We start from the raw sequence: 26,870 nt of genomic DNA, 5'->3' as shown, positions 1-26,870 counted from the left end.
TGAGGACAGTTTGCTCTTTGGAATTTAAAGAGCAGCGGTGGGAATGTGAGGAGGTGGTGGACTGGACACAGGCTTTGGACAAACATGCTCTGTACACACACACACTGAGTGGAGATAAATCAGACAAGTGTTCACAGAGTGTGTTGTCCAAGGGTTATTTCGAAAGGTATGAGCAAACTCCTAAAATATCCCACAAGTACGTTTCATTGTTATTTAGTGTCTGGGAACCGATGTCCTCCTTAAAAAAAATTAATGCAGCGACGAAAAAGTGTAAGCTAACATGACTGGCATTTCTAATTAGCCTAGCTTGTCAGTAGCTAGCTATTTTGGGTTTTTGGCGGGTAACTGCTAAAAAAAAGAAAAAAAGAACAATATTATACTCTTTAGGTATTTGCACAGATAACTGCACTAGCCAGAACAACTATAACGACACTTGTTTGTAACTAGTTGGTTACTGTAGGTCAGATGTGCTAACACTGCGTTAGGCTACATTAGCCGTATGAAGCTAACCTGACATTTACCACGTGTCATCTCTACATTAACAATTTGTTTATTTGTATACTTTAAAATACCCCACCAAAAGTTGTATTTAAAAAGTAAGAAAAGCCATTTTTCTTCTTTAGTAGCCTATAACATACTGGATAGCTTTTATGGGTTCAATCCTGGGTAAGATAATAAAAGGCACCTTCCTCCGTTTTTACTCAGAATTTTAATGTGAAATGATTAACCATCCAAAGTCCATTAACTGCTCCCAGTCTATCAGATAACCAATTAATTTGCCCTCAATTGGCAAGGTAAAAAAAAAAAAAAACAACGAAAAGGGCATTTAATCATCCCGTTTAGACGATAATTGTTTAGTTTATATGGAAAACTTTCAGACATAATGATTGTTTATTTTATCAATCTTCACTGTGTGTTTTCTCCTAGTTTTATCAGTCGGCCATGTGACTCCTGGTGCAGTTTTTCTGTGAAGACTCCGGTCCAGGTTTTCCCTCCGCCCGCTCCACTGACTCCGAGTGAAGGCAGGTAACTCTCCTCTCTGAGTCTGGCTCCGGATCCAGTGGCTACAGGTGGTTGTAGTATTTTCCGGGTTTTTATTTGAACTTTCCCCCCCTACTTTTCCTTGTGTGAGTGTGTGTGTTTTTTTTCCTCCTTTCTCTCCAGCCTGCTCTCTGTCTGGTTGAATTTGAATAGACTTGGGGAGGCAAGCAACGTCTCCAGTGTACAGCAGCACCAAGTCCCATGCTTTTGAAAAACAAAAAATATGGCGGGATTGAAGGATTATACAGCCGCAGAGATGTTACGTACACTAGGACGGCAGTGCGTCTTGGGTTTGTTTTAAAGCGTTGAGTTTGTTTTTTCCTCCCGTGAACATTTTTTTTCGTCCCGCTGGAGTTATTGGTTTGAAAATTAAATATGCCCTTTCATCAGAGGAGTATTGAGCCGCGGCGTGTGAGTAGGTTATCGGCGAGGGATGGCTGGATGCAAGGGGAAGAAGCCGGGAGACGCAAACTGAAAAAGCCTGTTTTATTCTCCTCTTTGGATGAGGTTAGCTGTCAAACACTGACCAGCATAATTCACCAACTTTCCGACCTTTCCCGACATGCCAGCGACATCTTTCTGGGTATCGAGATGGAGGCAGGGATGGTGTTCAGAAGATCCTGCAGGATTCACGGGCGGCTGCAGGTTCTGCAGGGGGAAATCCAAAAGTTGGATCCAAAGAAAACCAAAATCCGTAAGTTTGTAGCGATGGTCACTTGTTGGTTGTCTGCAAGTGTGGGCAATACTTGTAGAGTAAAACCAAAGGAGGCATAATAAACCTCATACAGACATGTAATTTGTATATTACCCGTGTGTATACACAGCTTAATGATAGTTGTGTACCATGATTTTTAACACAGACTGATATCAATTGATTACAGACAAAACTGTGATGTAGAATAATAAATATCATTAAGTCTAAATGGAAACATCTTTATCTGGCAGGTGTCTTTCTTTTGGACCTTTACCACTCTATTTTAGTGATAGAGGCTAGTCAGTGGTCAACACAGATGCTGGTCAAGTCCAAGGTGACTGTCACATGTTGTTCAATGAAAGAATGAAAGGCGGAGTGAACACATGGCTTTGTCCGTCTTGATTTAGACTTATGTTAATAGAGGGATCGAGTCCTGTCAGAAATGATGGATCTCCTCTCAACGTGCTGACCATCTGTGTTCAGGTCTTCAAAGGACACTGAGAGATCACAGACGGCCTCACAACCTGTCTCTAGTCTCCTTCTGGCTGTTTCATGCATGTAAACAAAGTCGGTCAACACAAAGATAAATGGAAAATCAATTCCCTTCCCTGTGACCTGTGCCGACTTTTGTTGTTTTGAGATTTCTTTTTTCTCACCCTTGTAAAGCTCCTGAAGTCTTGCTCTCAGGGGTTACATATTAACTCAGACTTTGACTCACGCTGTAGTGGCTGTGCCAGCTACATAAAGATTTGGAGATAGACCTGTCACTTTGCCTGCTCCGAGAGCGACATGCTTTGCATATCTGCTAGTTTACACCACATTTTAACAGGTTGTTATGTGGTACATTTTTATGAATATAGTAGTTAATGGATCATGTTTCCTATTGATTCCCTGCATAGCTCCTTTGCAACATATTTCATAGGTAAATCAGACAAGCAAAGTAGTTTTTTTAGAAGACCAGCCTAGATTCCTCTGAATGTTGGCGAGGTTCTGACTAATGTGCCTTTTGTTTCTTTTTTACTGTCCTTGTTCCTATCTATTCACCCTGTCTCGTGTGTGACTGTGACTCACTCTCGCTCGCTGTCTCTGCCTCACACACACACACACACACACACACACACACACACACACACACAGATTCAAAACTTGTTGCAGGGAAACGATAAGCTGAGCAGACAACTCCCAGACACAAGCGAATGTGATGTATGATGAGCAATGGATTGAAGCCAGACACACACACACACACACACACACACACACACACACACACACAGACACTTGTACCCATACAGTAATCCATCAGGTTGTGTTTAGGGAGGTAACCACTTCAATGCAGCTACCAGACATTTAACTAATCTCCTGTGTTATTGTTACGGGATGGTTCGACTGCTCCTTTATTATCTGTACCTGTTGAAGTTTTGTTACACTCCTGGGCGAGGTTGGGAGTTCCTTTTTTTCCTTTTTTATTCTTCCAAATGTTCTTTATCTTTAAGTTATTCACTCAGTCAGTTAGTTGAAACCAGGAGCTGCAGACAAGGTGTGAGAGAGTACACAGGAATGTGTTGAGTTACGTAGCGATCTGCAGTTGCCAGCTCCCGTACAGCCCCAAGGCCAACCCTGTATGTAGAGAACCGGTGTCTTTAGGTTCATTACAATACGATAGCTTGACTAATTCTTTCCACATAACCAAACACCTGTATTTAGAAAATGCCCTTTGAATTGCCCTCCAGTAATACTACAGGAAGAGAGTGCTGAATTTGAATGTGTCAGGATATGGAACAGCTGCTGGAGTTGTTTTGAATGGATATTTGAATGGAAGTTAATGTGTGATGCAAAATACTTTATGACACTAAGAATCCACTGATGTAATATTTTATTTTATTTTTTACAGCTGCAGTGATGCATTATTACAAAAGAGTGTCTATAGTATCTATAATAAACATTTAACTATAACTGGTCACTCTGTTGTCTTCAACTACTGTGGGTCAGCATTCCTACTCTAACCTCAGCTCTCAGATGGATCATATTACTGGTGAGGGTCAACAAGACGGGGCCCCTATGTGCTAGGGTACCAGCATTGAGGCAAGGGCATAGTGTGTATGTGTAAGTGTGTGTGTGTGTGTGTAGTGCTTCATGTTGCCTCACAGTTTGTCTGCCTATGCACTCAGTGTAATCAGGAGTTAGTTTGAATAAGGACATGATAGGCAAATGGGATTTCCTCTCCGCGTGTATTTTGTGTACCGTCCCATGCCACTGTTCCTCCATTTGTGTTGAAGTATAGGTCACAGGGGCCAAAGGTCAGGGGTCATTCTTTCCACCCTCAGAGGGAACACCTGACACTTCAGAGTCAAGAGTTTAAACAAAGTCTGGTTTGGTTTGCATGGGCTACTGCTGCAGGCCAGCAAGGGTCATTCAGCACTGGCCGGCTAATGGGTTTCTACCGACACACCCTGATGCATTAATGACATTAAGAGCAATGGGATTATGAAGGAACACTTTGATACACACACAGGCACTGTGAGTAATAACAAAGGGTGACTCTGTGTGTGTGTTTGTGTGTAGTCCCCAGGTGCCTCCGTGGCAACAAGTTGTTTGTGAATATGTGAGGAGGATTTGGGGAGAAGGATTCAAATTAATAGTGACATTTTCCAGATAAACCGAATGTTAGTTGCCAAAAGAGATATAAGAAAAAATGACATTGGTATTGTGACTCATGCAAAAGTGAAATAGTTTTCAGATAAACTCTGTATGACCTTGCTATCTTGTTAAAAAATAGTGAAATAGTGCAGCATCCATGTTACTCCCTTAGATTTAGGATGCTGAATATATTAAGGACTGGTTTAGGACTTAAATTAGGACCATTATTTTCTTTACTGATTAATCTGGAAAAAAAATCAGCAAGTTTCTGAAGGAATTGTCTAAGATTGCCTCTTCGTATACCTTATTTTGTCCAGTTACCTGACCTGAACCCAAAGATATTCAAGTTACTATCACACAAGATACAGAAAATCCTCAAATTTGAAAAGCTGGAACTTTGTTCTGCTGGACAATCAGTATAATTAAATGACAAATTGTTTCAGCGAGATAAACTTCGAGTCATAAGTGAAGCATGCTTAAACTATATGTCAAATACGTTGCCTTCTTTGCTAAATATATCACTGGGTTGAATAGGGAGTTTGCTATTTTAATGTGGAAAGTAGGTCGAACAAGTGAAGGTTAATTGGCGAAAGGAGAGTCTTAGGGCCCCCTGTCAAATATCTTGATGGCCATTAGCTACCTGCTGCCACAGGGCTTTGAAGTAGACACACACGCACACAGGAAAAAAACCAAAACAAGACAGTCTAGAGCGGACACATGTTTCCAGCTGACCTGCTGATGTCCACAGCACAGTCCATCTTGCTCTCACAGACACACATGGTATCTGCCCGTGCATTCCTCTTTCCATCCCCATGATATTTATAGATGCGTGTATTTGCCTGATGATCTTTCATCTGTAGCATGCTATCAAGTTTAGTGTGTGTCGCTACATCCAAGTGCTGCTCAAGGAGCTGTGCGTGCACGGTCATATATACACTTGACCTATCAGCTGATGGACATTTATGGGTCATTTATAAGTGAGAGAGTGTTTGTGCATCAACAGTGAAACTTTATTGCCTGAATGAGATCCAAGTTGTGACAAAAGAAAAATACAATCACGCCTGGGTGAACTTGTTGTCTGTTTATGGTGTTTTGAGCATCACGTCTCCCTGTTTTCGGCACAAATATACACCCCTGTTTGTCCCACCTCAATTCCCCCTAGTCACTATTCACTCAGGCCGGCCACGGTCCCCTCCATTCATCAATAGGGAGCAGTCATTACGCAGCCAGAATCCACAAGTCAGTTCCCACAGGGTCTGTTCCAACGAAAGGAGCCCGGCCTGGCTCTGGAGGTCGACCTGGTCCCATGAGAGACAAAAGGGAAGGGTTGGGACCGCCAGAGAAAATTGGGGGGAAAAGAGTGGGAAAGGTCTGCAGCATACCAAGAAGTGGAGGGATATTGCCATTGAACTGTATCTGACTTGGACTCTCTCTCTCTCGCTGTGTGTGTGTGTGTGTGTGTTGTGCATACATGCAGCAGCCCTCTCTCACGCCTCCCTGCAGACCGGCCAGGCTGTGGACGCAGCCCTGGCGAGGGCACAGAAGAGTTTTAGGGAGTGAAAGAGGGAGAGACATTACTGATGAATGCATGTGCTGTTCTTTAAGCTCTCTCCTTGTGAATCCGTCTCTGTGTGTTTTATGTGTGTGTGTGTATACGCGCACACATTTTGTTCAATGGCTTGTCAGTGTTACCATAAGATACTTGTTGATCATCCAACGTAAAGTCCTTACTGCAGCTGCTTCCACTCAGCGCTGCCCTCCACTTAATGAAATCTGTCAGAGGCTGATTATCTGCTGATGGTATGAGGGCAGTAAAGTTGATAAGAAATGGCTAAATTTAGAGGTGTGTGTGTGTCGTCCTGGTTTTAGCAGTGCAGCTAAACCTGTGAAAACTACAAGTGAATACCAGATCACGCTATTGTATCTATCAGTGTTTTTATCAGCCATTTCACGCCAGGATCAGATGATGTTCTCCTCAGATCTCCTTCCAGAAAGTCATGGAAATATCATAGCGAATCAATTCAGTGTTGGCAGCCTATGAAAGCACAGCTGTCCTTGTTTGAGCTGTAACACTCATCCTTATGCTAAACTTCTGGTTCTCTGTGCAAACGGGCGCATGGCTTACACGCAAAGTCGAGACTTTTAATCACGGCCTCCTCATCCTCAGTCACACACGTGCTGATGTTCACACACTGGGAGAAGCCAGATGCAGGACTTTGCAGGTTGGCAGTTATGGGTGCAGCGGGGTAATCCAGGGTTTAAGCAGCGAGCAGGGCAGATGAGCAAGATTTAATACCCACTGTGGTGACCTCTGCCTGGAGGAGGATCCAGTGATGGAGTGGGACTCCCCTCTGGCTACTCCATTCTTCTTTTATGGGTGTTTTCTTTCTTGATGTTCCAGCACAGTGATAAATGTACACACGTTATCTTTCTTCTGCAAAACTGAATTTTCATTCTTAGTAACATCTAACATCTAAGATTAATTAGCAATTAATACAGTCTACAGGCTGTTCTGGAGAATTACCAGATGCTGAGTTCTGATTGTATTTCTTCTGAAGAGCCAAACAAAAGCTGAACTGACAGAGGAGCTCAGGTGAAATCTGTTGGGAGCAGTTGAGTGTCATCAAAGCTCTGTGGCACTTTTTTTGATCAGGCAAATTTAAAAAGCTTCCAGTAGAGAGACTGTGACAACACATTTCCTCAGTGTGTGTGTGTGTGTGTGTGTGCACAGATGTGACGTGACATCTCAGCCTGTCCCATTGTCAGTCACTCTCCCTTTTTCCCTCGGCTCCCCGTCTCTCCTTCCTCTGATTTAAAACCTCTTCCTCTCTGCCTTTTCTCGCTCGCTCCCTATCCTGCATCTCGCTCCCTCTCTCTCTTCCTGTTGTTTCATATGGCTTCCAGACCGTCCCTCTCTCATCTCTGTCCATCCTCTGCACTTTGATGTCAGCCCACTTTCTGCCACGCTGACCACAACAAAGACAAGGGTCCTGCTCGCTCTTCATCTTTGTCTTCCCTCTCATCTCCCTTTTTCTTCCTCTATACGTATTTGTTTTCTTTTTCTCACCACCATGTTACTCTTTCTCTGCCTATGCATTTTTAATAATGCTCTTTAGTTTCGAATATGTTTGATATTCATAACTTACTGAGCATTTAACTGTTGTAGCATCTTAAGCTTGATAGCGTAATCATCAATATTACATGTCTGTGCAAATTCTCATTTGTCCAGGTCAAATACATCTCTAGGTAATTGAATCAGGTCAGACTAGTCTACACGAACTGATGAAGCCACTTGGATAAGTGGCGAAACGTCTTCAAAGACAAAAGCTAAGTCCAGTTGACCTGATTCAATTACCTAGAGATCAATATTACACTTGTACATTTTTCTTGCTGCTCTTCACTCAGTCAATATGCTGTAATCAAACACAGCTCCCTACCTGAATGTGAATAACCAGGTTGGGTAACAGTTTGAGGAATGTGTGCTAATATGTGTACAAATATGCACTTAAAGCCACTTTCTGGGTGAAGTCAACTGCAGCAGTGTTGTCGGTGTTTCTTGTTTTTCCATTTCATTGTCTGAATCACAGGGAAGCCAGCGAGCTGAGTCGGGCAGCTGTAGCCTACAACTGCATGCAGATACAGTAGTGTAGTGTTACAAAGAGAAAGAAAGAATATCCTAACACATGTGAGTATGGTATGTCGGTTTAAATCCATACAGATATACACATGAAGTGTCAAATGTATGCTTTTTGAAGGCCGAGTGTTGTGTGGCCTCAGTGTTGATTCATGGCTCTTGGCAAATTGATTGAAGTTTGCAAAAAAAATCATCTAATGTAGCATGCACTGTTGTAGCCACTTCCCGCTGTGGTTTTTTTTAATGCTAACTTGACAAAGTAACCTTATGATTGTCAGCTGACAAAAGATGACTGATGTTTACACATCAGCATGTTTACACGGCAGCAGACAGCCACGTTGCGGTCGCCCAGACGTCTAAACTAGGCTACACAATCATCACTGAGATATGCAGCTGTTTATTTACCAGCTGTTTTAACCAAACTTTATTATTTGCTCTCTATAAAACAGATTTTACAGACGTGATGCAGCATTGTCACGCTCGGCCTTGAGCCTTTGTCACAGCCTGATGCTCTAAAGTTTCCCTCCACACATTCTGTGAAAGTTATAAGCCTGCATTTTCAAGTACGGTCTCGTTTGTCCCTGGTTATAACATGTTTGGGATAACTTTTTAATGACAGTAAATATAGCACATTTAATGCAGTGACTGGAACTGTGCTGTTAAGGCCCCTTTAAACAAAACAAACAGAAAAGAAAGCACTTATAGTACTCAGTTTCAGTCTGACAAAGCTGCTGTGGCGTAATAAACTATACAGTATATTACTCTTTGGTTGCTGCTAGATCTCTCTCTCAGATTGCATAATGATATGTGTATGAATATTGTAATGGAGTTGCAAACCTCATAATTCTTCTAATGTGATATAATAAAAGAAATCCTACAAAGTTACACAACAACCACTTTTGATGGCATCACGATATAGGATTTACAACATCCTGTTTCGATATTGCGGCTTAGAGAGGGAGGGAGACAAGACAGACGGACATGGACACACACATCCATACAGTGTACAATGACATACTGCAGCAGGTGGGAGCTCATCTTACAGGAACATAAAGTCCATTGTTATCCTACATTTGCACTTTACTGCACTCAAGGCCTGGAAACACACTGTACTCACACACATACACACACATACACTGTGACGCTGTGACACTGTGACCGACCCAGGAAAAATAAACAGGGATTTTCTGCCACATCTGTCACTTGTGCCACTTACATGTAGCACACGTGGACACGCAGGCGCCCACGCCTGTGCCCATGCACACAGATTCAGTGAATGGTCCATCCTGCAGCCATCCTCGTGATTCCCATTAAACGCTTTAGCAATGTAATGACTGTCTGCAAATCACTCTGAAAATATCAGTATAGCTCTGGGGAGTGAAGTCGATTGCAAGCTTGGGGCTTCCTTTAAATTTGCTGTGTGAGTTAAATGAGTCAAGCTGCAGTTAAATTTGGCACAAAACTGATTATTTGTGCCTCAAAACAAGCCGTGGGAAGATGAAGATGAAGCCGGGGTGGAGAAGATTCAGCTATATTTGGATCAGCAGATAATTTCTCAGAAGCAGATGTTCATTCACGTCTTTTCAGTCATATTTTTAGACATGAAGAATACACAAGAGGGGGATTACAGCATGAACAGATAATGTTTAACATTTGAGACACATTGTGGACAGTTTTTTTCTCTCATGTGCTTTGTGAGAAACCTTCAAGTTGATCTCATCTTGGGCTGATTAGTAATATCTAGTAACAGACGTCCTCCAAGTCGCTATGTTAAAAATAAAAACATCAGACTGAACAGCAAGTGAAAAGTAGGTTAATTTAGTTGGGATTTAGGCAGATAGGTTTCCCCAGCTCTCTGATGGGAAAGTCCCAGATTTGAGTCAGTGAGACGATCAGCAATGTGAGAAGAGATGGTGGTGGTGTGAGGCATTATGTCATTGTTGTGGGTGAGTTGTGTTTGTTATTGCCCCAGGCAGACAGAGTGGTCACATAAATGCTGGCACAATTTCAACATGGCCTGTTGGAGTCTGTTGGATTCAGTAGTTTGTAAAAAAAACAAAAAAACAACAACCCAACCTTGATTAACAATAATGATAAAAAATGTCATTTTTGTGAAGATTATTGTTTTTAATAAATCAATTTGGTACTTTCTTATTACGGTGTCAAAAAGCTTTGCTTCCTGTGTTGGTCGCTGCCCTGCCCTGCATGTGTTTTTGTTTCAGAGAATGGCAACATAATCTGTTGTCGCACCAACGGCTAAAAGGTCCATTGTCCACATGTTGACCTAGGTTACTCTGCTGTATATACTGTATATACATCCCCCATCCCCCACTGCATAACTCACTCACATACATACCATAAATATGACGCCAGCACAGGTCTGATCCACTAATTCAATTTTATTAGGAGTCATGAAATCTCACAGACACAAATTAATAACTTCATATGACAAATATCCTACATAAAACATAACTGAGCTGGACCTTATGAGAAAATACAGTAAAATATGTGAAACACACTTTATATAGACTCTCAATCCCTTTCCATGTCAACAGTCGACCACAGATTACATACTTTTCTTGATTTTTTTTTCAGTAATCCATTCATTTATCATTTATTTTTGCTCATTAGACCATCAATGTAAATCACTGACATACTGAGTTAGGACATCTTTACTGTATTTAGCCTCTGCACTTACACACATCTGGTCCAATTTCCTGGGGAAAGACAAGTCACATATTTCTAATTTCTCTGTGCACAATATGGCTCCTGAATATTGTTAAAGCTGCACTCCCGAGTCCCAAACCCAGCCCGGGTCTGGTTTACAATGAATGTCACAGACTGTCTCGATTCAACCGCAACCTAAACATCCATGTTCCTTCTGACAGTTTTCTAAAATTTTTATTGGCTCAGTTTCAAGAAGCCACTCATCCATCAGACCTTCTTCTCTGTCCCCGTTGCTCCTTCTATCTGCTCATAGTCAGTTAAGACTTATGGGGCTAAAAATAAAAGACTGATTGTCCTCTCTCTCTCTCTCTCTCTCCCTCCCTCTCTCTGCCTCTATCAGCTGTGTTATTTCAGTGGAGTGTTTCAACCCTCTCTTTCCCTCTCTTTCCCTCATCCCTATCTTGCTCTCTTGCTTTTTACTATATATTTCTTGATTCAGTTTAGTTCAATACATTTTTTTAAATGTAAATAATTGGTTACTTGTTTTTCTGTAAATTCTCCCAACCCTCTCTTTCTCAGGATGTGTGAATCTATACTGGGGCTATTTATTTGCTGTGCTAATTCTTATTTATTAATTACTAAACACATTCATGGCCATAATGTGATGTTTTTTCTCCCATATTCTTCCCTGAAGCAGACTCTTGGCTCATCATCCATCTTATTCTGTCTCCACAGAACACTACATGGTGTGTGCATGTGTGTGTGTGTCTGAGAATTGTCTGTCACTGTGAAATATGACATACTCCGCACAGGAATCCCCATTGACTACTGAATCTTCCTCTATAGCGGCTCTGGCTGCCCGCCTCGTCCACAGAGACCTCATTGTGTGTGTGTGTGTGCGTGCATGTACGTGTGTGTACAGTTAGAATTACCCGTCCCTCCTTGAAGCGTCCGTGCATCAGTATTTCCTGTGACACGGAGACGACTTTTCAAGTCCTATATAAAGTGCGTGGCCTATTCCTGTCTGTGTCAGTTGTTGTGTTTTGTGACATCTGTGTGTGTTTGGCTTGAGGTCTGCTGCCATGTTGGTCCACCCACATGAAGCTTCAGGGGTTGTATATGGGAAAAACAGGTGTGTGTCCTCTAATGACAACAATATGATGTTTCTCTGTCCTTGTCTCGTGTGTTATCTTTTACTGTGCCGTTTCCCATGTGCTGTTTCTCGCATATTTTACCCTTCTTTTCTCACTTGTTTGTCTCTCTCGGGCACATTTTTGTTTTCTCATACTATGAATGACTTTCTAAAGATTAAGTCCAGAGTAGTCTCACTTCCTCACTCCTCTCCTCACCTCTCCTCTCCTGTCCTCTCCTGTCCTGCGTAGAAAAATCCAAACCACCTGTTATTTAATCCGTAACAAGCACGGTCTCGGCACCATACTAAACGTCCACATATAAAGACACACACACATACAGAAACAGCCTCCAGCAAAGGTAGTACTGGTTTTATGGCTGTTGATACAGTCCATTAAACCTGAAAGTTGCCCGAGGGGAAACAAGAGGTTCATGGACTGGTTGCAAAAGTCAGCGGCCTTGACGTAGTACTGGAAGATCATAATCATGCTTCTCAGTGCATCATAACCCATGGAAAAATGATATTTTAATAATCGTGTCACAGCACAGTCATAAATTGTTTTGAACAAGCTGAAACTTTTGTAAACGAATGAGTCAACTGCTAATTTTGGGAAACTCTTGTAGCCCTCTGGCTATAAGAAGAAGACACACCTCCACTCCTCTTTTTCAGTGGCAATCAGCTTTATTGTAGAGTATATTTAGAAAATTTCCCAAGTGATAAATCATTGAGCCAGACATTGTACAGACACGCATACGCTCTTCTGCGTGTTTGCACACATTTAACCGGATGTACGTCTGTGCTGCCAGCCAAAAGTAGAGCTGCTCACTAGCGAGATGCTAACCTTCCATAAACTCAGAGGAGCTGTAAAGTAAAGAAAAGGTCTGGTATACAGTACACTGTGCATCAAGACAACAAGTTACCACACTGGTGGTGTATTTACAGCAAATGGCAAAAAATACTATTTATTTGGCCCACCCTTATTTATGTGTATGCACTCCCCAGTTGTGCAGCTCACACACACACACATAATCCTACACATCTGTATTTTAGTGTGTCATTCTTGACGTCCAGCTGTTTTGTCCAGATGTGTGTTGTTTACGTGCGTGCGCGTGTTCCAAAGAACAAAAGAGCACATTTAGAGAGGCCTCTCTCATGCCACACAGCGAGAGGGGATTTTCGGAGTCAGTGATGGGGATTATGAGGAATATTATTTCATACAGCTACAGAATGGTTAATCTCCTTAAACCCCGCTGGAGTCTGCACGCCCATTCCTGTTACCGCCCCACAATGGAGGAGACTGTGAGGAGAACAATGTGTGATGGGAACCTATGTGTTGCATGCGTCTTACCTGTTGGTTTGTAAATAAGAGGTGTGTGGAGAGGAGACTTATTATTATGGATCCCAGTTATCCCAGTAATTATAAATTATTAACCTTTTGCTTGAGTGTTGACACTTGATCTTGTTTTATGATTTAAAATGAGTCATTCTAATCCGGTTCCAGTGTTATGAGCGCTGCTGCTGCTGCTCATGTAGCTACTACGGCCACACTGCCATTTAGCTGCTGTTGTTTTTGGCCTGAGTTTTTCTTCTGTCCCAGACGCTGAGGTCTGTGCTGGTCTGCAGATTCAGATTATAAATGCAGCGCTGCCTGAAAAACATTCCCAAGACAGATTGGACTCCAAACTGTGCTTTGCCCGCGGGGGGGGGGGGGGGGGGGGGGGGTATTTCAGCCTCTGTTGCTGGTGGAGTGAAACAGTTGGGAAACGAAGAGCCGAACCTTTTTGGTCAGAAACCTGTGTGTCTGCATGTGAGGCTACTGCCAGCTTGTGCCCTGGCATATTGACTCAGCTGTGTTTTTGACCTTCTCTCTCTCTCTGTTTCCCTGTGTGTGTGTGCGTATGTTTGAGTGCACGAGGCGGCTATTACCATTAGAGCTGTTTGATTAGGTGTGTTCCCTAGCCCCAGGTGTTTGTATCACAAAAGGTTTCAACTGCTCGGTGATGAAGATTCAACGAAACTTCGAGTCCTTCCGCCTATGTACTGCGCTATACGTTCTCTCAGTGCAGGTATAGCGCAAGGGTACACTCTTGCGATACTAGCGTATCAAGTAACTATTATTGTTCACCTGTCAGTGGTGTTGTCTGCGGTAACGTCATAGGGCAAATTCACATTTATTTGTGAAGGATCTGGTTTCTGCCTCAGAGTGATAGACGTTTTGTATTCATTTTGTTTCAGGTTGCATGGTAATTTTAGCAACAGCTCTCTTGTTTGGCTTCAGACTCATGGTTGTTGACTCTTGTTGAATCAAGTAAGTCATTTGAAGACGCCACCTTGGGCTCTAGAAAACTGAAAAGAGCATTTTTCTCGTTGTCTAACATTTTATAAGCAAAACAGTGAAGAAAGAAACTCATCAGTGATGAAAAATAATGATTAAACCTGGATTAGTGTCAAACATTGTTAACTCTATCTTTGTCTTACAGATGCACGTGTATGCACACACACACACACACTCACACACACACACTCACACTAAACATTCCTCCTTCGTTTGATCCGTTACCCTCAATGAGGCCCATGGCAGCTAACAAGGAAGGACCACATAAAAGAAAAAGCCCCCCCTCCGTTCAATTAAGCGCCCTCCAGTCCAACAATGCGCCCCTACTGTCTGCTATAGAAAAGAGATTAAATTGCCCCATCAGCTGCGTCTCTCAACTGTCAAGGCCTCTCCTCACCAACCCCCAGCCTCCCAGGACTGTTAACAGAAAACTTGGTCTTGAGCCCCACAGGTCCTGTGAAGAAGAAGCGGTGGTAGAGGCGGGTTAATAAGCCCAGAATGGGCTGCTGGCCGACGGGGAGCAGAGGTCCTCTGGGCCCCCGAGACCCCGGAGGACTGGAGACGAGACTTTGTAGTGGGGGGAAGTCAGAGGCAGCGCTGAACGCTTTGGATTGAAATGTCAGATCCCCTAGGGCTGAGAGGAAAAGAGAAATCCATCAATCTTTCTCTTTTATCCATCATTTATGAATGAGTCTGGTCTCTGTGCTGCGTCCAGTATTTTCGTCAGGGCCCGTTTTGCCATTTTGCCTTTTGCCTTTTATCTTATCGGGCCACCTTTCTATCCTTATTTATTTGCCTCCGTCTCTTCGATCGCCTCTCGCAGTAAAGTAAAAACAAAGAAATACATCACAGAGGCTCCACAGCGGTGCAAACCTGTCTGGAACCTCCTTCCTCCTCCCTCCATGGACCATTTCCCTCCTACACACAGCTGTGCAGCAAACCCCTATGAGAAATGTAGAGGTTATTTATGATTTTCAACTCCACAGAAAACTTTAGATATCAGTTTTAAGTATCAGCCATTTCTAAAGGTGAAGCGAATTTCGGGCCCACGAAAGGTCCTTGACCGTTTTCACACAGAATACATAGAGGAGCAGTTCATTGTGATGTTTTCTTTTTTGGTTTTTGTTCGCTTTCCTTCTTTGACTATCCGTCCGAACCGCCATCAATCCAACAATTTAGCTCACTGCATCTCCTCCGCCCCTTCCCTCTCCTCCTCCTCGCTTCATCCTCTCCTTCTTTTTACGTCTCCCTCTCTCCTGCTTCTCTCTTTCTTTGTGTCTTTCTTAAAAGTATTTCTTGGCCCGATCCGTGCACCATTGAGGCTGAGAAGTCAGACAGGACTATACACAACAGAGAGGGAAAACGGAGGCTAATTCCCTCTGGCAGACCGGTGCAGTTACACGCTTCAAATCAAACACACACACACACACACATTTTCTTGGCCAGACTCGAGCCCTCCCAGCACGCTGACCATTCTGCAACAGTCACAACTCAGTGACTCAAAAGAAAGGGAGTGAGTCGAGAGAGGGAGGGAGCGGAAATGGGAGGATAAGGTGGAGGAGCTGAGAAGGTGAGAGAGGATAAACAGTAAGAATAGGAGTGTCAGAAACAGCTGGATAAAAGATTAGGTAGAAAAAAGCGAAAGAGAGAAAGAAGTGTATTGTTGTGTCAGTGGGTAAGCTTTCAGCGGGGAAGTGAATGATGTAAACAAAGCAAAGAAAATAGTTACAGACACTTGGGTGCATTTATGTAGATTTAGCATAAAGGATATTATCATTTTGAAAATCAATTTACCTCCAAACCTTTTGAGAGTTGTAATATTTTTCTTCTGTTTTTTGGTTTAGTCGTTCAGACCAGTTAGAGATTAGACAAATAATTGATGATAAATACAGAGAGAGAAAATTGTTTGTCTCTGAGAATTTGGTTCTTTCCTTGTCTGAACATTTTCACCCTGTGCCACAGAATGTTATGGGCAATGTTTGCCGCAGTGGACCAAACCTTTTGTCTTACATAAAGAAAGTAATGGGAAGATAAATCACCAGTAATGGAAATAATCACCATAATCATCAGAAATGGGTTCATTTCCCATTTATTTATAGCTTCTGCACACAGTATTGACGGTTAATAAACCTGTCAGCATCAGGACTGAATGTTAGGTCCTAATGCCTAATTGCTCTACCTCAATTATTTATATAGAATCAGTGAGTACGGTTACTTATAAAGTATTTCCCAAAACTCAGCACTGAAAAGTCTGGAAAATGTTTGTTAAATGCTTTAATTTCCAGTTTAAACAAGTTTATGATTTGATATATTTGGAAAACACACTAAATGAATCCCCATTATACTAGTGTTGCTTGGCATTATGCTGAATGTAGCCTAAAATAATATACTGTATATTCATGGACAGGAGGACCATTGCAAATGAGTTGAGGGGTGAAGAAAGGGCGACTGAGGAAACTCTGAGAAGAGTCAGATGAAAGAGGAGTGAGGAGGTGTGGAGGGGAAGGGGCAGGATGAAGGGAGAGTGGGAAGAAAGGAGAGGGGAGTTTATGGTAAACAGCCACTAACAACATAACTGGGTGTCTTAATTGGGCAGGGAGGAGTGTGTGTGTGTGTGTGTGTGTTGGACAGTGAGTGAAAAGCATTTCAAGAAAACAGCTGTCCATGTGGCTTCTTAGGGCCAAGGGCACCAGGTCGGAGGGAGCCCCCTTAACCAGCTAAGCCATTTAAACACACATATACACACACACACACACACACACACACACACACACACACACACACACACACACACACACACACACACACACACACACACACACACACACACACCCTCTCGTCTCCTCACCATATGTGAACCCAACCCAGTCGGCCTTTCAAGTGGTTGATGTGGGCCGGGAATGGGACGGGAGGCGAGGCAATTTGAGGAGCAGGGAGGTGACACACGAGGTCTAAGCAGCTCTCCTCTCATCTTCCACTCCTCCTCGTCTCATCCCTTTGTTTCTGCTCCACACGCCGTCGGGGTTCACGTCTTTTTTCGGGGACGTGAAGTAGCACATTGGGTTTTGTGGTTTGGGTTCAACCCCAATAGTTTCCAGTTCTCTGCAATAGTTTGGGTGGAGCGCTTTGGGTGTAGTTGACTAAGCTCCTCCACATGTGCAGTTTAGGAGTTAAAGGTCGCACCCCAATACTTTTTTAAAGGCATTTTTACACACTCACACAAAACACTGATGTAATGCAATTGGATCAGAATAAATAACGTAACTCTAAATATATCTACAAATTGAACACGGCCCATAAAAAGAGGCCTTTGCTAAGAATAAACCTTTAGCTCACCTTACTGTATTCTGAATTGTGTTGATCTATAAAGTACAGTTTAACATGTGGCGCTGCCCTGTGAGTTTCTCTCTCTCTCTCTCTCTTTTCTGTCTCTCTATCAGCCGGTCTCACACAGAAGCCCATTGTGTGAGCTCGCGTCTACCAGCCTCTCTCAGCTCAGCCCAGACAGCTCGAAACATAGTAACACCATAAGTCGCACGTACACACACATCCACATGTGCACCAGTTTGCTCCCTGCGACTGGGTTTTCCTTCTGGGTCACTGGGACACTGTAAATGGAATCAGGTCACATTTCCATACGCCCTTGTAGAAAGATGAATGTAGATTTCAGTGTGATCGTGGGGTTACATTTCCAAAGCGGTTTCTGTCCAAGGATCGGGTCTCCTCCCCCAGGTGTGTGTATATGTTGCTCTGTATCTTGTGTCAACCTCAAACAAATCTGCCTGCTCTTTTCATTTCAGTTTATGAGTTTGTTTTCCCTTGCTCTTTTCCTATTAGTTTTTTTTTTTTTGACAGCTACAATAACCCGCATAGTACTAATAAAGAGGTACATGATGTGCCAGGATTAATATAAACAGCCACTACTGTCAGACTGTGTGGTAGAGCCTTTTATTGCATTTTATTTACTGTGTGTAAATTGTTAAACTGCTACATGGAGCTGATAAGTTTCAATAAATCACAGAGGAGACTACCACGGTCTATCCTCTGATGTTATTGCTTTATGTCACCAAACAGAAAAGTGCACCGCTCCCATAGAAAAAGCTCAGCTGGAGCTTTCAAAGGCTGACGGCAAAGCAAATAAATTAAAGCCTGATGGAATAATGACTCCCCAAATTTCTGACATCTTGAAGAAAGTAAAAGGCAAAAGAACAGAAACAGGAAGTGATGCGGCATGTGAGAAAACATGCTCTCGCTTTGATGCTGCTCCCACTTTGACGCCATTGATAATTTCCTCCACCGCTTCTTCAAAAGTAATTAGTGGAAGTAAATGTGCCTTGTGGAGTTTTTGTGTAGACAAAAAAAAGTTACGTCTACTTTGTGTGTATTCTTTTCTTAAAGTCAAACAAATGCATTGAATGCATTTCCTTCCTCATAAAACATTTGCAAAGGCCATTTTAAAATGTTTCAAATTGTGAATTGTCCACATTCACGTCAGCTAGCTCTCAGTCTTTTTCACTATTGTTGTTGGTCCACTGCTGCATTTCTTACTCGCCGCCACCAGTTCAATAGATTTGGCTCCCTTGTGCTATTATTAGTGGTCGAAAACTCCACAAGTTATATTTTAATTGTGTCACTTTTAATTATTGTCAACAGGCAGCATGATGATTACAATGCAGTAAAATGCTGAGTTCATTCGTGGTCACACACATACCGCTGTCGCTCTCTTTTGTCGTGTTTACGAGACTCGCACGTAAGCATGTGACAAGAGCCCGAGCCCCAGAGACGACACAGACGGTGTGGTCAGTGTGCCCTGCTACTGTGCAGTGGTGACATTTACTGATAGAGCTCACTCGCTGTCCTTTCTCTGCTGCAGCCCTCCTCTGATACTGTCCAGACACACAAGTTTGCACGCACACACCGCTTGCCTCCCAGAGCAACAACACTTGTTAAGAGGAGCCAGTGGCACATATTGCACAAATTGATGTGTGTTGTTTTACTGCATGTTTACATTTTTCTGTTTGAATGATCAAATGTTTCACATCTTACTTGCTTAAGTCTGTGGTCTAACTGGTGCCAGGCAGTGGAGTTTGTCTTCTCTCTCTCTCTGTGTGTGTGTGTGCGTCGCTACTCTTACTCTGATTGAAGGTCTCGTCGACTTTTCTCATGCTGCTAATGAGTGTGAATTTGGCATCAAATGCTGCGGAGTGTGAGAAAAGGTCTGGTCACACACAAACACACACACACACTCACGCCCTCAGTGTGAGAGCAGGGAGTTGAAATGCAAGGCAGTCCGTCCATGTGGCAGTGTTTCCACTCCCTCGTGTCAGCTCAGACCAAACCCATTCGACCACAGCGGCACACACTCACTGTGTGTGTGTGTGTGTTTGCATGTTTTTGTCATATTCAAAACACATCCTTCAGTCGGTGACCAACGAGAATTTCTCAACGTCTTGAGGTTCTTACTGTATTCTTCATTTTTTTTTTGCCATTGGCTCTTTGTCTTTGTTCATTTTAATGTTTTTTCTGGCTTTGTGTGTGTGTTTGCTTTTTTTTTCTTCTTACCCGGGATTTTATTTTTTTATTTTTTAGGTTATAGGGTAACTTAAGAGACATGGGAAATGAAGAGAGGAAGGAGGGAAGGAAATGCACAGAGAATGAAAAGTGGAAATGTGTGTGTGCGCATGTGTATTTTGTGACTTGTTGTGGCTACTGTGTAGGTCTGATTTTTCACACGTACCAGACTGTTGACACGTGCACTGTGGCAGACGGGAGAAAAATTGCGACGACTTGTGAGAAAAGGAGGAGAATGATGCATTCAAAGGTGCACTCAAGATTTAGAAAAAGGTGGTTGTGAAGGAATGAAGGAATCAGGACGTCAGCACAAGATCCAGTCCTCTTTGAATGTATGAAAACCCCGTCCAAACAGGTTTTAAAATCCCTTCGGATGATGACTAAGATGAAAGAGGAAGCAGGTTGATGTGAGTTTGCAGAAGAAAATGCGTAAAGCATCGTCATCAGCTGCCGCCTCATTTTCCCTCCCTCGTCTTGGTTTTTAAGTTAACCTCTTCTCCTTTTCCACACTTCAGAGCGTTAACCATGAACTAACCCTTTGTAGGACATGCATTACCCAGCATCCTGTGGGAGATGGCGCTGTCAACTATATCCTGTTCCATTTCCTGGCCCTGTTGCCATCCTCCCTGCACCTCAAGACCCTTGACCTGACGCTCAGACCTTTAGAGGAAAAATGCTCTTAATCGGACTGCTGTGTCATCCAGTCACCTCCCTCGGATTCTTCCCCCCGATTGTTCGCTCGTCCAGGGGCAGCGTCACCGGCCTCAGGATGTGACACGTCTCTCGCCGCCGCTTCCTGCCGGACTGGAAAAGTAGAGCAGAAGTGATGAATTGGTCTGCGGAAAAGGGATAGTCGAAAGGTTTCCGGATGCTTTTGCGGGTTATGATTAAGGCAAACAATATACAGCACCGGTGCCAAGAGTTGTTCACACACATAATTACCTTCTTCACTGGCTTTAAACACAGGTCAGGGTTGATCTTCTTCACAGACTGAGGCCAACTGTCACTCTGAGGGAAACAAACACCATCCTTCACAATCATTTGAATGTGGGGTGCAGCGAGGATAAGGACGGGTTAGGGTTAACCCATTGGATCTGGTTCAACATTTTTGCCACAACAAAACTTAAAGTAACGCCATCCAGCAAGGCCACTCAACTCGTGTAAGCAATGCATGCAAACCACTGTGCTGAGTTTTGGCGTCTAATAAGCTTCCAAACACATAATCCACTTCCTCTTACTGAACTTCCTGGATCCTATTTCATTGTCAGGAACAACCACATTTCAGCCCGTCTCACTGTTCAAGCCTGTTTTAGTAAAACGACAACGGACATTGCTTTGAGAGTGTGAGTGGTTGTGAACCCCACCACCACCACCTCCCCACCCCAATAATTGCATTAGACGGACAGACCCCTTTGTCTGCTTGAGCACTGGAGAGGAGATGATGGAGAAGAGAGAAACTCGTCGAGAGCAGACAGGAAGAAAGTTAAATAGGGGCGAAAAAAGCCACAAGAAGAAAGAATGAATGACGGTGAAAGGATGATGGGAGGCTGGAAGCAGAGGAGCAGAAAGTAAATGTGAAGAGAGAGAGTTGAAGGAGGGGAGAGAGCTGCACTTAATGTGATGTGAGGTGGAGAAAGAGACTCCCAAGTACGGGATTGTTCAAACTGAAAATGCTCGCCAACATACCCGCCTAAAGACATGAAAATGTTTTTTTTATGTGTGTGACCTAAGATTTGGGAATGTTTTCAACACTTGTATTGAAATAAGAACCAAGGGCCAGGTTTTCCGGCGTCACCAAACTTCCATTAAATTAAACTTGGCCATTCTTCAGGCTCGATTGCTCAGCAGCTTAGTCCCACAAAGAACCTATTTCAGAAGTATGTGTGAGTGTGTATGTGCTGATGACCCGCAACTTGATAAATGAAAGGGGCCCGAGGACCCGTTAGAAGAGTGTGCGGGCCATGCCGCATCGCCCCGGCAACAGCAGCCCCTGGCAGATAGCGACCACTTCACCGTAGCAACCTCAGGGTTGGGGGGTCACCAGTTAGGGGTGGGTGGGGGGAGAGGCCCTTGAATGCACCGCTCCCTCTGCACTCACACCCCTCTTTTCTTTGTGACAGGTTTTTTGATTGGCCAACGTGTGTGTGGGCTCTCCACGCGTGCAGCGAGGCGGTGCAGGGTGCGATTGTGGGTGGGTGTGTGTGTGCGGGGGTCAGTGTGTGCAGTCTTTAAACTGATGTTAGGAGTTCCTTGGTGCGATGGCTCCTGTGTCGGAGACAAACTTTGCACTGCGTCTGTAGCAGTGGTCAGATAACATCATGCCGGTTAAAGGGATTAGGATTTGGAGCCGGAAGCAAAAGAGGAACCCGTACGCAGGTAGGCGAATGCACGCTTTTTGGTCGAAACGAGTGTGTCCTGGGCAAAATTATTAGCACAAGCCACACACACACGTTAACAACTTCACAGCTCCAACAGATAAACCAGTCCTGGAACATTTTTTTTGTAGTTAAAAAACAATCCCATCAAAGGTGTGATCTCAGTGGAAGACAGAAACAGCTGATGGTGAGACGGGGACGCTAAAATAGAGACGTGAATGTGTGAAGAGTGTGAATTGGAAAAAGAGAGATAGAAGAGGTACAAAGCTGGCTGTAATCAGCAAACAGTGCAGTGTGGGCTGTGAGCTGGCTTTGTTCAGGCTGTGGGTTTGATGACATGATGAAGGGCAGCAGGAGCCGGGACTCTGGAGTGTGTTGAGGGGAATGAATGGAAACTGATGGAGGGGTTGATGGACCGGTCACTGCAGGTGATGCTTCTCTTTTTCTTTTTTTTTCAAGCCACGAGATTCATTTGGTTGTTTGTTTTTGTTTTTTTCGTATTAAATCACACGTGTATTACATTTGTGTGTTGACAGATAATGGCATGTGCATCGTAAAGGGTGGAATGACCTTCCTCCTTTTGTCTAATTAATTGTTTTGTTGTTGTTGACTTGAAAAACTGGTCAGACCGTCCTAAACTAGGGCACTTTCTTTTATAGATGACATTGATAGTTGTTATCTAGGTTATTCAGATACACTCCAGTGATTCTTTAGGGACAGGCTAGGGAACATTTTTCTTTTCCTTTTTCTAGTGTCACAGTCTTAAGCAGGTCATAAGGTGAAGCCTGGAGTAAAGTGGTGACAGGAGCTCCTCAGCTAGATAATATTGTATCAGTCACATACATATAATCCACCATTTGAATAATTGAAGATGAATTATTGCATTATTGATTAGAGGTTTAATCTTTGGAAACACATGACACAGGACACCTGCCTTCAGTGGGAAAAAAATGAAACATGTTTAAGCAATCAATTTTATTGAAATTCGGATGCAGTGCCTGTTTATTTGGCATGTCTAAATTTAATCTATGTAAAAGCTAATCATGTTGGATGTGTGTTACTGTTGACACTGTCAGAGAGGTGTTGATTCAATGCCATGGTCATTTTCGGAGGCTGTAGTTTGTGGTGGTGGTTAAATTGGATTGCATTATATTGAAAGATGTCTCTGCTATTTACACTACAACCAAAAAAATGTGAGGTCTGATTTTCTGCACTTAGATTTTATAATTTATTAGTTAAACAGTTGACTAGAAACACCTAGTTAAAACACTGTCCAAAACAGCAATCCTGTGATAAACCCTTTGTTCTAACGTCCAGTTTTCTTATGAGACAATCCTCTCGCCCTTCTTTGTGTCTTTTCTGTAGCAGAAGAGGTTTTGCTGACTTGTATCACTCAGCAGGTCTTCACTCCATTTCTGGTTCCTGCCAACACACCAACCCATTAATCACATATCCAGGGTGTGACTTTGCTTATTAGCAGCGCTGCAATAGTATTCATCAACACATTTCTCACTCGCGCTCACACACACTCCCCACTTATTCTATTTTAACCCACATTATTAGTTGCTATTTCATTTCCTTTTCCTCCAGTGTGGGTTTATTATTATCACACATTATGTTTAGATTTCTGTCAATGCATTTAACCACCGTCTGTCCCTCCAACGTCGAATTTCCAGTATTTTTGTTATTTGTCTCCTCTCTGGAAAAAGAAGTGTGAGCAGATGTTGTGCAGGAATTCCATATGTTTAGTTAAATCAAGCTCATCTTGAACAACTAAATGATGCATTTAATTAGTTTAAATGTAATATTTTGCGACTCTGTATGTAACTTGTAGCTCATTTTAAATTGATTCAAACTAACTGAGGCAATGTGCTGTTCTACACAAGATTTATTCAGTTCCTTTGTTCTTTCTACGAACCATCAGTTCAGGCAATTTGCTTCTTGAAAGGTTTTTTTTTTTTAAACCTAAAAAACAAAAACAAAAAAAAGGCTTTGTCTGTAATCAGTTGAAAGTCTGGCTGATCGTTCTCCATCCCAACAGTTTGCAGCCAAACATGTGCACTGACTAACGTGAAAACAAGGGGTGCATCAGTATGTGGGAGTCCTTGTGAAAACAAGGAAAACACAGAACTCGTTCACTCCCCAGTGTTACTGGAGTCCAACTGAGAAAAAGAGAATTTGTGTTTGTTTTTGATGAGTTAATCAAATTAATGAGTGTTCAGAGTATCTGCCCTGTAGCTCTGTCTGTCATCATTTCTCTTCAGCTCTTTAGCTTCCCTCCCACTGTCTCCTCCTGCCCTCCCTCAGCCTCCCTCCCTGTTCCTCCTCCTCACCATCAGTCTTAGCGGCCTTGCCCAGTGCTGACTCATAGACCACAGAACCTAAACAGACGTTTTTTTTCTTTTCAAATATTCACACCTCTTCTTCTTCAGTCTCTGACTTTATCATTCTCCTCAGATAAGAGTTGCGATGTTACATTTATTGATGTTTCTTCTTGAAAAGAGTCAGAAATCGCTACAGATTTTTAAAGACGGCACCAAGGTCAAACCTGAGCCACAGTCACACAAGCACGCACAGCATCTGATGTTCCTGGCACGAAAACATCTTGCATTACAGATTTCATCTTTCTCCAGACAGACATTAATCACAGGGTATTTCAGTGCTTGTCACTTGTCACTGCTTAGTTTTGCAGTGTCATAACATCTTAAGATAAACCCTCATTATGCCTGTTTACTCATTCATTAAGCTTCTTATCAAACAGTTTTCGTGTTTTTCCGTCGATGGAGCATTGAACAGTATGCAAACAGAACTCTCCTGGGGGTGTTTTGGTTCTTTATGATCTTAATGCTCTCTGAGGATTTTACTGTTACGCAACCTGTGATGCAAACATCGTAACAGCAACAGTCTTCAGAAAACAGCATCTTCCAACTGGTTCTGCAGAAAGTGACAGAAACACTGAATATGATTCACACTTTTCCATTAAAAAAAACTTTTAAAGAGGACCTGTTATGCTCATTTCAGGGGCTTTTAATATAATATTGGACCCCTGTGGAGCACTATATTGAAAGTCCAGAGCTAGACAATTTGTTATATAGGGACTTTCGTCGAAGTTGTGATGTTACACGTCCTCTAAAGCAATTATCCAACATTTTAAACATTTTGATAAGTCTGAAAAGCTGGAAAAGCATAATAGGTCCCCTTTAAAGTGCTTTAACAAACTTCTATTCAGCAAACTGTTTTGTTTTTGAGGCAACACAGTGTCCACACTATGATCATTTCAAATGGGGATTTTCCCATAGTGAGACAAACTCAATGAAAACACTTGTCAGATAAAACCAAGATTTACATGTATTTACAGTCGTGTAGCTGGCGTGAATTCCCCTCAACCACAGCTTTTTCCATCCTGATCCCAGTCCCAATATCTCACTCCAGTCTATCGGGTGATACTATGATAATATCTATCGATCTTAGATTGTTGTTTGATCTGTCAAAGTGCCTCAGATGCTTCAAGTGCTTTTGTAAATATACAAACAACTCTAATCTAATGAAATGTTTTCTCTCCTTTTCTCTCCACATTGGTCTGGGACTCCACCCAACTTCTGTCCGACCCCTCTGCGACACTCCCTGTGCAATTCAACAGGTAAGTGCTTTTATTTGACACTGTGTTGCCCCGTGTGACTTTTCTTTCCCACTGATTAACAACACAGCACAGTTTGCTCTCAGGGCCAAGATGTTTTGCCAAAGTCCAAATGTCATTGTAAGACCAGAAACCTAACCTGCTCTGGCTTTTTTTTCTCTCTCTTTTTTTTTTTTTTGAATCACCTCCTCTGTCTCATCTCTTTGCTGCAATCTACATTTTAAAATCCCCAGTTCACATCGTTTCTTGAACATGTCAGACCGATGCTAAGCTAAGATGATTTAAAGATTTGTTTTATGGTGGCAACCTGGGAGCTTAAAATGCGCCTTTAGGAATCTGGGTAAATGAGAGCAACTGCATTATGTGTTTTTTAGTGGCTAAATATTTGTTCGTGTGTAAAATTCTCAGGTGGTGGAAATAGCCCAAAGGGTGTCCTCTTTGACATGGGAACGGAAAGTGAAATAGTGCCTGTGTGTGTGTGTGTGAGATCATTAACCTCAGTGTTTTGTCAATGCTATACCGTGCAGAGCCCACAGGCGCCGTTCTGTTTTCTTCCATAATTCACACACACACACACACACACGGATCCGCAGTTATACACAATCAGAGCGTCTCTGGTATCCGCCCACAGAGACTCCAGCTCCCTCAGCTCGGCCATGAAGTGTTTTCTCACCGCTGTGCACTGACCTGCTCTCACACCCCAGTGACCCATATCACTCCTCATCACACTGCTCCTCTCTCTCTCTCTCTCTCTCTCTCTCTCTCTCTCTCTCTCTCTCTCTCTCTCTCTCTCTCTCTCTCTCTCTCTCTCTCTCTCTCTCTCTCTCTCTCTCTCTCTCTCTCCTGCCAGCAGCCTGACATGTCCAATCAGTCACCTGGCCACTTAGATCCCAAGATTTACAGGCAATTTCCATTATTTTTACAGGAAAAAGAACTGTTGCTGTAAGGAAGGGGAGCCTCCACTTGTGGATTAAGAAAGAAGAGGAAGATCAGAAACATGTTGAGAGTATTTGTCTGGTGTGATTTAAAGGGTGGTCTTTTGAGGCACTCTTTTATATTTAAATTTTATAGGGACATTTCATGTTTTTGAATGAATATACTAATGTTGTAGTGCTCTTTTCCCTTTCTATTCCCTTCTCCTTCTCTT

General features: G+C 42.8%; 1 protein-coding gene across 3 annotated transcripts in view; it reads left to right on the top strand.

The window, feature by feature from the left end:
• The first annotated feature begins 1,282 nt into the window (after positions 1-1,282).
• The window catches only part of nhsl1b (NHS-like 1b), a 105,018-nt gene continuing 79,430 nt past the window's right edge, over positions 1,283-26,870 (top strand). For 2 of the 3 annotated variants that reach the window (XM_084000384.1, XM_084000382.1), the window contains exon 1: positions 1,284-1,735. In XM_084000384.1, the coding sequence (XP_083856510.1) occupies positions 1,417-1,735 (319 nt within the window). In that variant the 5' untranslated portion in view covers positions 1,284-1,416. Of the gene's footprint in view, positions 1,736-26,870 lie in introns of all 3 variants that reach the window. The other variant, XM_084000383.1, reaches the window with a different exon arrangement.

Source organism: Trachurus trachurus (assembly GCF_905171665.1).
Source record: "Trachurus trachurus genome assembly, chromosome: 24".
Lineage (NCBI taxonomy): Eukaryota > Metazoa > Chordata > Actinopteri > Carangiformes > Carangidae > Trachurus > Trachurus trachurus.
Note: the sequence above shows the minus strand (reverse complement) of the source record. Positions and strands in the feature narration are given on the sequence as shown.